At 36.2% G+C, this 17,000-nt stretch overlaps 1 protein-coding gene across 1 annotated transcript in view; it reads right to left on the bottom strand.

The window, feature by feature from the left end:
* The window catches only part of CFAP47 (cilia and flagella associated protein 47), a 487,004-nt gene that overhangs the window by 420,002 nt on the left and 50,002 nt on the right, over nucleotides 1–17,000 (bottom strand). The window contains 3 exon segments of the mRNA XM_059910362.1: nucleotides 2,612–2,761; nucleotides 4,041–4,163; nucleotides 7,203–7,333. Coding sequence (XP_059766345.1) covers nucleotides 2,612–2,761; nucleotides 4,041–4,163; nucleotides 7,203–7,333 — 404 coding nt within the window.

The raw sequence follows: 17,000 nt of genomic DNA, 5'->3' as shown, positions 1-17,000 counted from the left end.
TCCACGATGTCACATGTGTGATGTTTTCCTGATCAGCCCCAATTTACCTGTCTCCATTTTCTCCTTTATTCAACAAAGTTTATCATTCCAACTTCTCATCAATATATTCGATCCACTTATACTCATCTTGATTTTCACAGGGGTAAGAGAAATAACCTCTATCATCTCTAAGATTAATCCTTAGCCTTCAGACCGATGCAAAAGGTGCCTCAAACTCATGATTTCCCTCTAAAATCTGCTACTCATCCTCTAATCTTTCTTCGAATGTTGTTACCACCTGTCTCACACCTGACTTACCTGTTTTATTTATATGTGAGCCCTTTCAACCATCAAACCCTAAATATTCATCTCCTAAATTTGACTAGAATTTGTCTAGAATCCTACCTCCTGAGAACACAATCTTCTCCTGCCTGGACATCATCAGCAGACTAATAACTCTGCACTGGTCCCAGTTTAACACTGCTCTATAACCAAAGTGATGTCTGAAAAATGCAAATCTGATTGTGAAACTCTCCATCCTTAAAAACTCCAAGCTCTTAAGATGAAATTTTGACTTCCTAAGTTGTTGCTAAGGACCTGTATGACTAAAATTTATACAGGTCTCTAAATACATCTTTCCCCACTATCATCCATTCAATCTATAACCAAGTCATGTTAAACTAAGTTTTTCATATCTGCCTTGTAGCTCTCTCTCTCCTCCCATGCCTGAACACATTCAATTTTGTCTTCCTTGAATACTCTTTCCTCCTCTCCTCCCTCACCCCACTACTATCCCTTTCCTCTGGCTGATTCTTAACTCTGGTGTCTTTTAGATGTATCTTCCCCTAGGAAACTGCCCCTGACCATTTAAGCATGGGTTGCAAACCTCTCCCGTGTACGCCCTCAGCCTACTGTATTTCTCCATCATAGTACTTATTACACTATCTTTTAATTTTGAGTTGTTTGCATCCCCCATCATATTGTACACTCTTAGAGACCAAGGACCCTAGTTATCTTGTTCAATTTTGCATTCCTAGCAACTGCAGCAGAGCCTAACACATAATATGTGCCCAGTAAGTACGCATGGAATGGATGAATAAAGGAATCTCATTATAGTATACTGTTAAAAAGGTAAGCTTTGTAAAAACAGCATGGTTCTCTAAAATACAGTGGAAACTAATCTCAGTAAAACCTATATTTTAGTGGCTATGTTTTTTATTTATTCCAAAATAATATACAAAAATTCTGCCCAAATATCAGACCGTATACCACAATATACACTTTATAAATATCTTTCAATATATACTTTTTTTTTGTAATTTATTTATTTTATTTATTTATTTTTGGCTGTGCTGGGTCTTCATTGCTGCGCACGGGCTTTCTCTAGCTGTGGCGAGCGGGGGCTACTCTTCGTTGTGGTGCACGGGCTTCTCATCGCAGTGGCCTCTCTTGTTGTGGGGCAGGGGCTCTAGGCGCATGGGCTTCAGTAGTTGTGACGCGCGGGGTCTAGAGCACAGGCTCAGTAGCTGTGGCGCACGGGCTTAGTTGCTCTGAGGCTTGTGGGATCTTCCCGGACCAGGGCTCGAACCCGTGTCCCCTGCATTGGCAGGTGGATTCATAACCACTGCGTCACCAGGAAAGCCCCCTATACTTCTTTATAAAAGTAAGATATAATTATTAGGTTGTTTATTTGGGGGCCAGGCAAATTGGTGTTTATTATATTAAGCTAAATGTTATTTAAGAACTAATGGTTATGGGAAATTGAAGGATAAAATGGAGGATACGTCTTAAGCCATTCATTTTGATCTGATGATAGTGCACATATTACTTTTTTAATGTGAGTGAATGCACACAGTTGATCATCAAATTGAAGATTAAGAGCATTCCATTCCATGAGTTTATAATAAGTAAAATTTACTACAGACTGGTCTTACATGTTTTATTTATTCTGTTTAATGAACACTTAGAGACGTCCCTAAAATCAAGGTAATATCTTTTCATTTACATAATTCCCAGAACATAAAATAGTAAAACATTTTATGTGTGCTATACAGATATTAACCTCATATACAATTTGCCTATAATTCCTATAGTCATTAAAGCTATTTAAAATTAGCATTCCAAAACTGATTATTTTTTCCTTAGGTATCTAATTAACACCATGGAAAAAACAATCCTTTGCTCTGTGACTAGTGAGGGCTTGTCACAAGTTAGAGATGCCAAATAGTCCAAGTTCATGTGAAAAATGCCTCATATCAATGAAATGTATCCATTTCAACTTAGTAGAAACTTCCATTAGCAACTTCCACCAAAAATATTTTCTACAAATCCTCTTGCCAAGTTCTGCTAACCATTTTTACAACAGATGTATAAGTAAGGTTGTTCATTTTTTAGATTTCTAAAAACTGCACCTCTTTAGAGCTAACTCAATTAGAAGTTTAGAATAGAAAAATAACAGAAATTTTAAAAATTCCTCTTTAGTGTCATAATATTAAAACCCATCCCCATTAGAAGAAATCATTAAAACAACCTTTCTAAGAATAAACATGTATTTAACATTTTATAGCATTATACCTACTATTATAAATATCATAACCAAACAAATCCACAGATACATATATAAAGAGCGAACACACCTATGCATAAACATACCTTTGGCTCCTGTATCAAATTTTCCTGCTACGGTAGGAGTACAGGAGATATTGAGAACAGTTAGCCCCCGCAATGGAATGATTCCTTGTGATGGAACGTCAATCACAGACAAAAGACTCTGGTCACAAACCTATAATCAAAAATGTGCAGAAATGCCACATTATCCTTTAAAGTTATTGTTCCAAAGCTTTCATAGGAAAACTTCCAGACCACTACATAGAGAGAGGACCTATAGGCACATAGCATGAGATGATTTTGAAATAGATTTTCAAACACCAGACAAACAATTTGAACTTCAACAAGGATTTGCACCCCTAACCCAGCAAACAGAACTTTTGGCAATGGCATCTTCCAATTCAAACAGGACGATGAAGCTTCTTATCTGAAGTGTTTTCAAGACTTTGCAAAACTTACAAGGAAAGGATGAGATGTATCTCTTGGAGAGATGCCAAAATTCTAGATACTATTTTGATAGCCTGTCTTTTCCCTGATCCTAAAAAACTGAAAGCAAAGTTAGTGGGGAGGCAAGATGATAAAGCAACCTACTCTTCTTTATTATTTCCTTTATAGCCTAATGTCTAAGATATCATTTTGACCTTCAAAAAAGTAACTTACCAAAAGAGTTAAGGTGTGGTTTGTCAGAGGCCAATTTAGGCTTATCTATCATGCCTTAAGTCAGAATAATTTGAAGGGAAATTGGTTAACATATTTTAGGGGATGAGGGAACAAACAGACTTCAGAACTAATTCTGAAGCAACAGAGTAGAAAAGGGTATCCTCCTTTGCTTGTTTGGGCAGCAGACATGTAAATACAAGCTTGAAAGAAAGATCTCAAATGCTAACCTCTACTGTCACTATTAGGAGATCTTAATGTTTCTCAGTTAAAAAAAAAAAAAACAACCTCTATCACCAATTTAAACACCACCCGCCCCACAATTTAAATCAGGAGTAACAACTATAAATAGAATATCTTTAGAATGGCCTTGATCTAGGTCCCAGTTGCTACCATAACAGTCTTGATGACAGAGTGAAAATGAGGAAAAAAAGGAAAAGCATGTAATTAAATACTGAATGTAACATAAACAATGTATATTTTTTAAATGTTAGTTTTTTTGAAATCATCTTTTTTTTTCCAATAAAACAAAATAACAGAAAGAAAGAAAAAGAGGGGTAAGAGGAGAAGGAAGGGAGAGATTAAGGAAGGAAGGGAGAGATAGAGACAAATTTTATGGGAAATTAAAAGGATAAAGTAGATGAAATGTATTCAGATAAATCTGCTATGAAATACCTAAATATTAGCATTAGTCAATCTATAAAGACTAAAGTATTAACGGCATAGAACTCATGGCAATAAATAGTTCAAATTATAATGTGATCTGATCCAAGTAAGATTTCCAGATTCTACATTACCTTGAAATAAGCATGGTTTTGTCCTACATTGTGAAGAATGGCTTTCCTCCAAGTTGTTAAACCTTGAGGGCTATCACTGAAGAGTATCCTTGGCTCTAAAAGAACGACCTTGGTGTGACCAAGCTAATAAGAGGAAGAAAGGGAACATGAAATTGAAATAACAGTAAACATTTTTTTATCCCCCACCAGACAACTCAAACTTCGTCAGCTTCATAGAAATTTCTAAAATACGAAGCGTTATCAGATTTTATGGTGTGCTTAAGAGAAAGGAAAAGAGTGGAATATTTACAATGTACTCCTAAACTGAGGAAGGCAGAGAGAGTAAGATAACTCTAAGGAGGAAGTAAATCCATGACTGAGAATCATGTAGATTAGTCACTGAAGGGGATATTAGAGATCATCTGCCCCACTACGTACAAGGTGTTACCATGTGCTACACAAAAGGAAAAAGTTCAAGGGTCATGTAAGTATGGGAAATAACATGCCAAAAGAGATTATCCAGGCATGTTTCTACTAGAAGTCTTCTCATAGGGCTTAATATGCTGATAATGTACACTTTGCTTATCTGAGAATGGGGAGGTAGTACACTGTGATTCACAGAATTACTTAGGCACAGGACTCCCTCGTCCCGTCCTACACAAACCACTTCACAGAACAACGGCAACATAGAACACTTTTTGGAAATGTTGATATTATCCACCTCTCCCATTTTACAGGAAAGCAAACAGTAACCAAGGTGAACTAGAACCCAAGATTTCTAATTCCTCATTCAGTGCTCTTTACAATAGACCCTACTATAAATAATACATATTACTTCTTATTGTCTTAGGAGATTTTAATACATTCGTATAATTTGTTGAAGAACATGATTCGGATAACTGGAAAAATAAACTTTCAAACAAAGCTAACAAAAGATAAAATGGTCAATTAGGTCCTTCATAATTAATGAAAAACCTTAAATGAACATTTTATTTAATTGTTTCACATTCCTCCTTCTTTACTTTCTTAAGAGTAACACTTCACTTACTCTTAAGTAAGTTCACTTAACCTCAAGGGCTTGAAAAATTGGCCAGAAATAATCTAGTTCAGTATACTGATATCTCAGAGTTTAATTCTTAACCAATCCTAGTGTAGGGAAAGCGGAAAACAAATTTTATGAGAGGGTAACGGCAAAGGCTGTGGAGGCAGATCACTTTGGATGTAAATTCCAATAGGGCATTTACTGCACGTGTGAACTTGTACTAGATAATTAACCATTCTAATGCTCCATTTCCTCACCCATCAATTGAGTTATTAATACATTCTTTATAGAGTTGTTGTAAGGATTAAATGAGATAATACAAGAACGCCATTTTGCATCGTACCTGAGACACAATATTAAATGATACCTTATGGTTATCAGGGGATAAGGGGGGGGAGGGATAAATTGGGAGATTGGGACTGACATATACACACTACTATATATAAAACAGATAACTAATAAGAACCTGCTGCATAGTGCAAGGAACTCTACTCAATACTCCGTAATGGCCTATATGGAAAAAGAATCTTAAAAAAAAAAAGACTGGATACATGTATACGTATAACTGATTCACTTTGCTGTACACCTGAAACTTATACAACATTGTAAATCAACTATACTCCAATAAATTTTTTTAAAAAATGATACTTATTATTAATGCTAAGTCTACATTACTAAATTGCTCATCTTTTATCTGTTAGAAAAAATACACATGGGGTGAGTATATGAGCAAATTTATATTAGTAAACTTGTCAAACACAGTTATGTAAATAACAGTTAAAGAACTGTATACATATGTTCACCAAAAGACAGAAGAATGTTAACAGAAACACTATTACATTAGCCAAAAATCTGAAACAATCCAAACCCTCATCAGCTGTGTGATGGAAAACTGACTGTACAGTCTAATCAAATGGAATGCTATTCAGGAGTGAGAATGAATAATCTATCACCACATGTATCAGCACAGATGCATCCCACAAACCTAATGATGAACAAAAGAAGCCAGGCATAGAAGAGAACATATGGTGTGATGACATTTATATAAACTTTAAAACCAAAATTAATCTATGCTCTTAGAAGTAAGGATTGTGATGATCCTGGGAGGGACACACAGTGACTAGAAGTGTGGACTAGGGGGGGTTCTTTTGTGATGCTAGTCATGTTCTGTTTCTTGATCAGGTTGATCTGGGTGTGAGTTACAAGGGTGTTACTAGTTTGTAAAAAATAATTGAGTGATACATACTTTATAATATGTGCACCTTTCTGCAGTATACTATACTTCAATACAAAGTTTTAAAAAGAATTAATAAGTGATTTAAACATAGTGAAAGCAGTAGCTTATTTCAAGCCTGGGGCAAAGGAAAGACCCTACTGATTTCTGACTGCCACTTGCCATCATAAAAGTGGATGGATCTCTTATATCTTAAGGCTATAAGCTTCTTCATAGCTAAAATATGTAAGAACATGATCATGGCCTGGAGACAGAGATGGGATTTAGTAAAACAGCACTGGGTTGTGTTAAATTACTAAGAATGTTGGGAAGGGAATTTGGTACACATGTAAAGCATATCCTTGGTAATTAAAAGCCATGAAGTTAAGGTCTTCTGCGTTCTACCACAGAAAGAAAATTAAAATTACATATTGCAGCCTTCACTTTACTTACATTTTTATTATAAGTATATTCCATATGGAATATGGAAGAATTTTCTATATTTCCTTGCTATATAAATCACATGATCCATTTCATACTGAATTATTAATTACAACTAAATATGAAAAATGCAATAATATAATTTTCTCTATTTTTCTTTGGCATTTATTAAAGAAATAATTTAATTTCAAGTGGCTCCCATGGTATTATATATTTATAGAGTCTCTAATAACAATGTAGTATTGTTGGCACAAAAGCCTTGGATTTCTGAGTTAATTCTAGATAATACAACACATTTTTTAGCAAAGTCTTCATTTATGGTAGAGAAGTGGCTCCAAGAAGATGCTAAGACAGTTTAGTTAACTAAGTATTACATGTCAAATCAGTTTTTACTAACATAGTATATATACGCAACTATATACACATATGCATACTCAACCAATTTATAGCCCTCAAAATAAAAATAATATTCAAGGGAAATCATTACATGTGCAAGACATTTCAGTGTCAGTGTGCTTCCTTCATTGATGTGAAGAATAAATTCTCCCCTTTCTGGAGAATCAAAACCCGGCTGCCATGTCACTTCACATTCCAATAGGGAGTATGGTTCAACAGCGCCTACAGAGAATTTAGAGAAGACAAGAAATTTACCGCATTTTAACTATATTTATTTTTTAATATCCAAAATAAGAGATGGCATAAAAATGTAATGACATTTTATAACAAATTATTTAAATTAAACAAAATACAGGGAATACCTTATGCTCCAACTTTAATAGGCAGATCAAAATATCTGACAAAAAGTATGCCAACATATAGCAAAAAATTTAAAATTTATCAATGAAGCGACACTCTAGGATTAGAGATGACTTTACATCTAGACAGTAGAAAACCATCTGCGATCCCTGATCAAATGTCCCCTCCACATTTCTCAACACTCTGAAACACACCAGACACTCATTCAGTTTTTGGAGGAAGGAATTATCATTACCAGAGGCTTTTTTTTGTTTTAATGTTCACATCCCTAGAGATATAACTTCTGATGTAGCTATTAGTAATTAACACATTTCTATAATTCAAATGTACTTAGAACCCAGGGGGGTATAAGGCACATTTGCTGTGAGCTGCTTTACCTGTTTAAATTCATCATCTCCTTTGGTCTAAGAAAATAATACTTGATGGAAAGAATGACTTAGAAGCTCTTCCATCAGGAAGAGAGGATCATCTGAGATTCAAAGGCACAGGATACTGAACAGAGAGATGCATGACCATCACAACAAACTTTGCCTTGAAAAAGGTATACTGCCTACCTCCTAGTTTTGCAGTGGCCAGGTAGGGAGATAACAACACACATAAAGGAATTAACATAGTGTGTAATGCCCAGAAAGCACCCAGTGTCAGATATTATTATTAATACTCTTGAATGCCAATACTATGGTTGGCACAATAATTTATAAAAAGAAGAGAAACTATTCATGGAAGAGCTAACAGTCTAGTTGGGATCCATCAGAATTATATTTGTCTATAAGTAACAATAAGTCCTGTTACAGTGGGTTAGGTAGATACGAGTTTATTTATGTTATGCAATCAGAAGTCCATGGGCAGGTATTCCAGGGCTGCCTTAACAGGTTGACAATGCCTTCAAGGAGCAATGCTCCTAGCTTCCCACACTGCCATTCCTTATCACATGGCCTTCCTCAGTGTGGAAAGGTATCAAAGCACAGTAGTTAAAAAGAGCACAAATTCTCCGGTCAGACTCCCTGGTTCAAATTTCAGCTCTGACGCTTACTAGCTGAGACTTTGGACGATTTACTAAACCTATGTAACACAGATTCCTCATACATAAAGTGGGGATAACAACTGTTTCTTAGAGAATTGATGTAGGGATTAAATAAGCTAATATAAGCAGAAGTACTTCAAACAGTACCTGGCATATAGAAGGGGGATGAAGCTAAAAGAAATTTCTGTCCATATCTCATTGGCAAGAAAGGCTGGGGAAAAGAGATATGTAAATAAGAACATTGCTTCCCCAAACAAAATGAGGGTCCCATAAGGAAGGGGAATGGATATCAGATATGGGCTTAGTAACATCTAACACAACAGGAGATGGACATAAACAAATAACTGTAGGTGACGTAACAAATACACAATGGGAGTGGAAAAGAGGTTGGGTGGGGAGTTCTAAATTAGTCCAAGAAAGTGGAGGAAACTTCATCATAAGGAGATGGCATTTGAGTTGTGACTGAAGAATGAGCAGGAACTCTGCAGGAGAACAAAGTCTGCAGGAAATGTCGAAGTCAAATGATGGTACTAGAAGAGAGTGATGTGTAGAGAAGACTGTGATGGGAAGTAAATCTGACAAAGAAGAGTCAATGCTATTTATAAAGACACCTAAGCTTTCAGAGAAGAGTTGAGAGCAGCACAAGGATTATAGATCCATGTTGAGAGGGTTAGCTTGAGGTCAATATTTTCCCTTCAACCAGCATGGCTATATATTTTTATATAGGAATAGTATGTATATCATGGGACAGGAGAAATAAATTGGATGGCTGAATTGAGCACGGCTGGGATTGGCAGGGAAGGTACTACAAATGGCCAAGGAGTGACAGAATTGAGAAAGACAATGAGAGTGAACCGACTGAAGACAAGTCTGAGGATTGAGTGGACTCAAGAGTTCAGTATGGTTAAAGACAACAAGGATGAACACATAACAAAACAAGCAGAAACATAAACAATATCTAATGAAAAAGTCAAATGAGAAACCAATTCTATCTTAGAAAACATCAATCCACTCTTCCATTCTCCCCTTATAATATCCACTATCCAAATACAAATCCAAAATGTATCATGCCTCAGGAAGAAAGGACAATCACAACATAAAACTTAAATTATAACTATTCACTTTAGTTTACAAAAATATAGAGAGGGATATGATTAAATGCATTATGTAGTATGTAAAACCAATTCAAGGGGCACAAAAATTTGCCACCCCAAGATGTGTCTCTTTGGCATGAGGATTAATTTAAGTTGATTATTTTTTAAGAAACAGAAGACTCAGAAAGTTTTTTCTTGTTACCTCTTCCTTAATTGCCTAAAAGAATTTAGATAAAGGGCTAGTTCCCAGAATAGAGCTATCACTAGAGATACATGCAAAGAATATGGGCAGGCTGTGATAGGGGAGACTCAGCTGGGCCTAGAGATCAAGTCCATTCTGTATACCATGACCCAGCAAACATCTGTTTACCAAACATTTGCTTTTCCATCTGCATGTGAATTCCCTTTCTCACCTTTGAAGCCCCAATCCACTACCCCCAACACCCTCTTTTGTCTTTAGCTGAGGATGACATTTAAGGTGAGGATTTTGCCACTCTGGCAAGTTACTGGGTTTTCCTGTGTCTGTCTCATGGATACATGTTATTAAACTTTTGTTTGATTTTCTCCTGTTAATCTGTCCCATGTCAGTTTAATTCTTACACCAACTAGAAGAACCTAAGGGTAGAAGAAAACTTCTTTTCCAACACGATATAACAAAAGGGGTGTAAGAAAAATAACTCAATAAAAAGATTTAAACAGGAGACCTTCAAGATGGCAGAGCAGTAAGACGTGGAGATCACCTTCCTCCCCACAAATACATCAGAAATACATCTACAAGTGGAACAACTCCTACAGAACACCTACTGAACGCTGGAAGAAGACCTCAGACCTCCCAAAAGTTATATATATATTTTTCCATTTTCTCTTTTTTGGAGTATGTATACGTATGCTTCGTTGTGCGATTTTGTCTGTATAGCTTTGCTTTTACCATTTGTCCTAGGGGGCTGTCTGTCCGTGTTTTGTTGTTTTATTTCTTTAGTATAGTTTTTAGAGCTTGTTATCATTGGTGGACTTTTTATTGGTTTGGCTGCTCTCTTCTTTCTTCTTCTTTTAATGACTTCTTAATTTTTTAAAATATTTTATTTTAATAACTTTATTTTATTTTATTCTTTCTTTCTTTTCTCTCATCCCTTTCCTTCTGAGCCATGAGGCTGACAGGGTCTTGGTGCCCTGGCCGGGTGTCAGGCCTGTGCCTCTGAGGTGGGAGAGCCAAGTTCAGGACACTGGTTCACCAAAGACCTCCCGGCTCCACATAATATCAAATGGCGAAAGTTCTCCCAGAGATCTCCAGCTCAATGCTAAGACCCAGCTCCACTAAACAAACAGCAAGCTACAGTGCTAGACACCCTATGCCAAACAACTAGCAAGACAGGAACACAAACCCTCCCAATACCAGAGAAGCTGCCTAAAATCATAATAAGGTCAGAGACACCCCAAAACACACCACCGGATGTGGTCCTGCCCACCAGAAAGACAAGATCCAGCCTCATCCACCAGAACGTAGGCACCAGTCCCCTCCAGCAGGAAGCCTACAAAACCAACTGAACCAACCTTAGCCACTGGGGGCAAACACCAAAAACAACGGGAACGACGAACCTGCAGCCTGTGAAAAGGAGAACCCAAACATAGTAAGTTAAGCAAAATGAGGAAACAGAGAAACACATAGCAGATGAAGGAGCAAGGTAAAAACCCACCAGATTAAACAAATGAAGAGAAAATAGGCAGTCTACCTGAAAAAGAATTCAGAGTAATGAGAGTAAAGATGATCCAAAATCTTGGAAATAGAATGGAGAAAATACAAGAAACGTTTAATAAGGACTTACAAGAACTAAAGAGCAAATAAACAATGATGAACAACACAATAAACGAAATTAAAAATTCTCTAGAAGGAATCAATAGCAGAATAACTGAGGCAGAAAAATGGATAAGTGACCTGGAAGATAAAATAGTGGAAATAACTACCACAGAGAAGAATAAAGAAAAAAGAATGAAAAGAATTGAGGACAGTCTCAGAGACTTCTGGGACAACATTAAACGCACCAACATTCAAATTGTAGGGGTTCCCAAAGAAGAAGAGAAAAAGAAAGGGACTGAGAAAATATTTGAAGAGATTACAGTTGAAAACTTCTGTAATATGGGAAAGGAAATAGTCAATCAAGTCCAGGAAGCACAGAGACTCCCAAAAGGGATAAATCCAAGGAGAAACACACCAAGACACATATTATTCAAACTATCAAAAATTAAATTCAAAGAAAAAATATTAAAAGCAGCAAGGGAAAAACAACAAATAACATACAAGGGAATCCCCATAAGGTTAACAGCTGATCTTTCAGCAGACACTCTGCAAGCCAGAAGGGAGTGGCAGGACATATTTAAAGTGATGAAAGGGAAAAAACCTACAACCAAGATTACTCTACCCAGAAAGGATCTCATTCAGATTCGATGGAGAAATTAAAACCTTTACAGACAAACAAAAGCTAAGAGAATTCAGCAGCACCAAACCAGCTTTACAACAAATGCTAAAGGAACTTCTCTAGGCAGGAAACACAAGAAAAGAAAAGACCAAAAATAACAAACCCAAAATAATTAAGAAAATGGTAATAGGAACATACATATTGATAACTACCTTAAATGTAAATGGATTAAATGCTCCAACCAAAAGATACAGACTGGCTGAATGCATACAAAAACAAGACCCGTATATACGCTATCTAAAAAAGACCCACTTCAGACCTAGGGGCACATACAGACTGAAAGTGAGGGGATGGAAAAAGATACTCCATGCAAATGGAAATCAAAAGAAAGCTGGAGTAGCAATTCTGACAAAATAGACTTTAAAATAAAGACTATTACAAGAGACAAAGAAGGACACTACATAATGATCAAGGGATCAATCCAAGAAGAAGATATAACAGTTGTAAATATTTATGCACCCAACAGAGGAGAACCTCAATACATAAGGCAAGTGCTAACAGCCACAAAAGGGGAAATCGACAGTAACACAATCATAGTAGGGGACTTTAACACCCCACTTTCACCAAAGGACAGATCATCCAAAATGAAAATAAATAAGGAAACACAAGCTCTAAATGATACGTTAAACAAGATGGACTTAATTGATATTTAGAGGACATTCCATCCAAAAACAACAGAATACAATTTCTTCTCAAATGCTCAAGGAACATTCTCCAGGATAGATCATATACTGGGTCACAAATGAAGCCTTGGTAAATTTAGGAAAATTGAAATCGAATCAAGTATCATTTCTGACCACAACGCTATGAGACTAGATATCAATTACAGGAAAAAAATCTGTAAAAAATACAAACACATGGAAGCTAAACAATACACTACTAAATAACCAAGAGATTACTGAAGAAATCAAAGAGGAAATCAAAAAATACCTAGAAACAAATGACAATGAAAATACGACAACCCAAAACCTATGGGATGTAGCAAAAGCAGTTCTAAGAGGGAAGTTTATAGCAATAAAATCCTACCTCAAGAAACAAGAAACATCTCAAATAAACAACCTAACCTTACAGCTAAAGCAATTAGAGAAAGAAGAACAATAAAGCCCCAAAGTTAGCAGAAGGAAAGAAATCATAAAGATCAGATCAGAGAGAAATGAAGGAAACAATAGCAAAGATCAATAAAACTAAAAGCTGGTTCTTTGAGAAGATAAACAAAATTGACAAACCTTTAGCCAGACTTATCAAGAAAAAAAGGGAAAAGACTCAAATCAATAGAATTAGAAAAGAAAAAGGAGAAGTAACAACTGACGCTGCAGAAATACAAACAATCATGAGAGATTACTACAAGCAACTATATGCCAATAAAATAGACAACCTGGAAGAACACAATCTTCCAAGACTGAACCAGGAAGAAAGAGAAAATATAAACAGACCAATCACAAGAACTCAAATTGAGACTGTGATTAAAAATCTTCTAGCAAACAAAAGCCCAGGAGCAGATGGCTTCACAGGCAAATTCTATCAAACATTTAGAGAAGAGCTAACACCTATCCTTCTCAAACTCTTCCAAAATATAGCAGAGGGAGGAACACTCCCAAACTCATTCTACGAGGCCATCATCACCCTGATACCAAAACCAGACAAAGATGTCACAAAGAAAGAAAACTACAGGCCAACATCACTGATGAACATAGATGCAAAAATCCTCAACAAAATACTAGCAAACAGAATTCAATAGCACATTAAAAGGATCATATACCATGATCAAGTGGGGCTTATCCCAGGAATGCAAGGATTCTTCAATATACACAAATCAATGTGATAAACCATATTAACAAATTGAAGGAGAAAAACCATATGTTCATCGCAGTAGATGCAGAAAAAGCTTTTGACAAAACTCAACCCCCATTTATGATAAAAACCCTCCAGAAAGCAGGCACAGAGGGAATTTACCTCAACATAATAAATGCCATATATGACAAACCCACAGCCAACATCATTCTCACTGGTGAAAAACTGAAACCATTTCCTCTAAGTTCAGGAAGAAGACAAGGTTGCCCACTCTCACCACTATTATTCAACATAGTTTTGGAAGTTTAAGCCACAGCAATCAGAGAAGAAAAAGTAATAAAAGGAATCCAAATCAGAAAAGAAGAAGTAAAGCTGTCACTGTTTGCAGATGACATGATACTATACATAGAGAATCCTAAAGATGCTACCAGAAAACAACTAGAGCTATTCAATGAATTTGGTAAAGTAGCAGGATACAAAATTAATGCACAGAAATCTCTTGCATTCCTATATACTAATGATGAAAAACCTGAAAGAGAAATTAGGGAAACACTCCCATTTACCATTGCAACAAAAATAATAAAATATCTAGGAATAAACCTACCTAAGGAGACAAAAGACCTGTATGCAGAAAATTATAAGACACTGATGAAAGAAATTAAAGATGATACAAACAGATGGAGAGATACACCATGTTCTTCGATTGGAAGAATCAACATTGTGAAAATGACTATACTACCCAAAGCAATCTACAGATTCAATGCAATCTCTATCAACCTATCTATGGCATTTTCCACAGAACTAGATCAAAAAATTTCACAATTTGTTTGGAAACACAAAAGACCCCGAATAGCCAAAGCAATCTTGAGAAAGAAAAACGGAGCTGGAGGAATCAGGCTCCCTGGCTTCAGACTATACTACAAAGCTACAGTAATCAAGACAGTATGGCACTGGCACAAAAACAGAAATATAGATCAACGGAACAGGATAGAAAGCCCAGAGATAAACCCACGCACATATGGTCACCTTATTTTTGATAAAGGAGGCAAGACTATACAATGGGGAAAAGACAGCCTCTTCAATAAGTGGTGCTGGGAAAACTGGACAGCTACATGTAAAAGAATGAAATTAGAACACTCCCTAACACCATACACAAAAATAAACTCAAAATGGATTAAAGACCTATATGTAAGGCCAGACACCATCAAACTCTTAGAGGAAAACATAGGGAGAACACTCTATGAAATCACAGCAAGATCCTTTTTGACCCACCTCCTAGAGAAATGGAAATAAAAACAAAAATAAACAAATGGGACCTAATGAAACTTAAAAGCTTTTGCACAGCAAAGGAAACCATAAATAAGACCAAAAGACAACCCTCAGAATGGGAGAAAATATTTGCAAATGAAGCAACTGACAAAGGATTAATCTCCAAAATTTACAAGCAGCTCATGCAGCTCAATATCAAAAAAACAAATAACCCAATCCAAAAATGGGCAGAAGACCTAAATAGACATTTCTCCAAAGAAGATATACAGATTGCCAACAAACACATGAAAGGATGCTCAACATCATTAATCATTAGAGAAATGCAAATCAAAACTACAGTGAGGTATCACCTCACACCAGTCAGAATGGCCATCATCAAAAAATCTACAAACAATAAATGCTGGAGAGGGTGTGGAGAAAAGGGAACCCTCTTGCGCCGTTGGTGGGAATGTAAATTGATACAGCCACTATGGAGAACAGTATGGAGGTTCCTTAAAAAACTAAAAATAGAACTACCATACAACCCAGCAATCCTACTACTGGGCATATACCCTGAGAAAACCATAATTCAAAAAGGGTCAGGGACCACAAATGTTCATTGCAGCTCTATTTACAATAGCCAGGACATGGAAGCAACCTAAGTGTCCATCAACAGATGAATGGATAAAGAAGATGTGGCACGTATATTCAATGGAATATTACTCAGCCATAGAAAGGAACAAAACTGAGTTATTTGTAGTGAGGTGGATGGACCTAGCGTTTGTCATACAGAGTGAAGTAAGTCAGAAAGAGAAAAACAAATACCGTAAGCTAACACATATATATGGAATCTAAAAAAAATAAAATAAAAATGGTTCAGAAGAACCTAAGGGCAGGACAGAAATAAAGACGCAGACATAGAGAATGGACTTGAGGGCGTGGGGAGGGGGAAGGGTAAGCTGGGACGAAGTGAGAGAGTAGCATTGACATATATATACACTACCAAATGTAAAATAGATAGCTAGTGGGAAGCAGCCACATAGCACAGGGAGATCAGCTCCGTGCTTTGTGACCACCTAGAGGGGTGGGATAGTGAGGGTGGGAGGGAGACGCAAGAGGGAGGAGATATGGGGATATATGTATATGTATAGCTGATTCACTTTGTTATCAAGCAGAAACTAACACACCATTGTAAAGCAATTATACTCCAATCAAGATGTTAAAAACAAAAAGATTTATACAAAGAGGCAAAAACAAAAGTGAGTAATTATTGTATGAATATTCTGAGCAGCAGAAGGAAAATGACATTAGAGAAATCTAGGTATATAATATAAATTATGCATACTTTCCTCGATGCTATATCAAATAGATTCAAGTATTGTATCATTTGTGTTCTAAAAAAATTACAAGTACTTAAAGGCTAATGGTATTATTCATGTTAACACTGTATTTGGAATTAAATGTCTCTGTGTTTTTTGCTTTGATTTAACAAAATGTAAGAGGTGTTATGAGCAACCCAAAGAAAAGAAAATACTAAAACCTCCCTGTAAAAATAGAGTACTAAAAACCATGAGAAGTTTATAACATTGTAATTCCACTTTTGACAAATGAAGCAGTTTCACAGTATTTCCATGGCAGCCACAAGCCCAGCCACTCAACACTGGCTAGGATGCAGAAATACAAGGAAAAGTACCTGGGCACTGTGCTTTTCTGACACCCTTAGTGCCATATCACGTGCTTGATCAGAACCTATAGCTGGAATGCAGATAATATAACTACAATTGATATCTGTTCAAAAAGACTGGAGAAGGTTTATCTAGAATCTCTGAAATCTGCAGAAATATTTTCTTTTTCTTCTCTGATCATTTACTCCACTTTTTTCTAGTTTGGGGCAGGAC

This window comes from Balaenoptera ricei, chromosome X, assembly GCF_028023285.1.
Source record: "Balaenoptera ricei isolate mBalRic1 chromosome X, mBalRic1.hap2, whole genome shotgun sequence".
NCBI lineage: Eukaryota > Metazoa > Chordata > Mammalia > Artiodactyla > Balaenopteridae > Balaenoptera > Balaenoptera ricei.
Note: the sequence above shows the minus strand (reverse complement) of the source record. Positions and strands in the feature narration are given on the sequence as shown.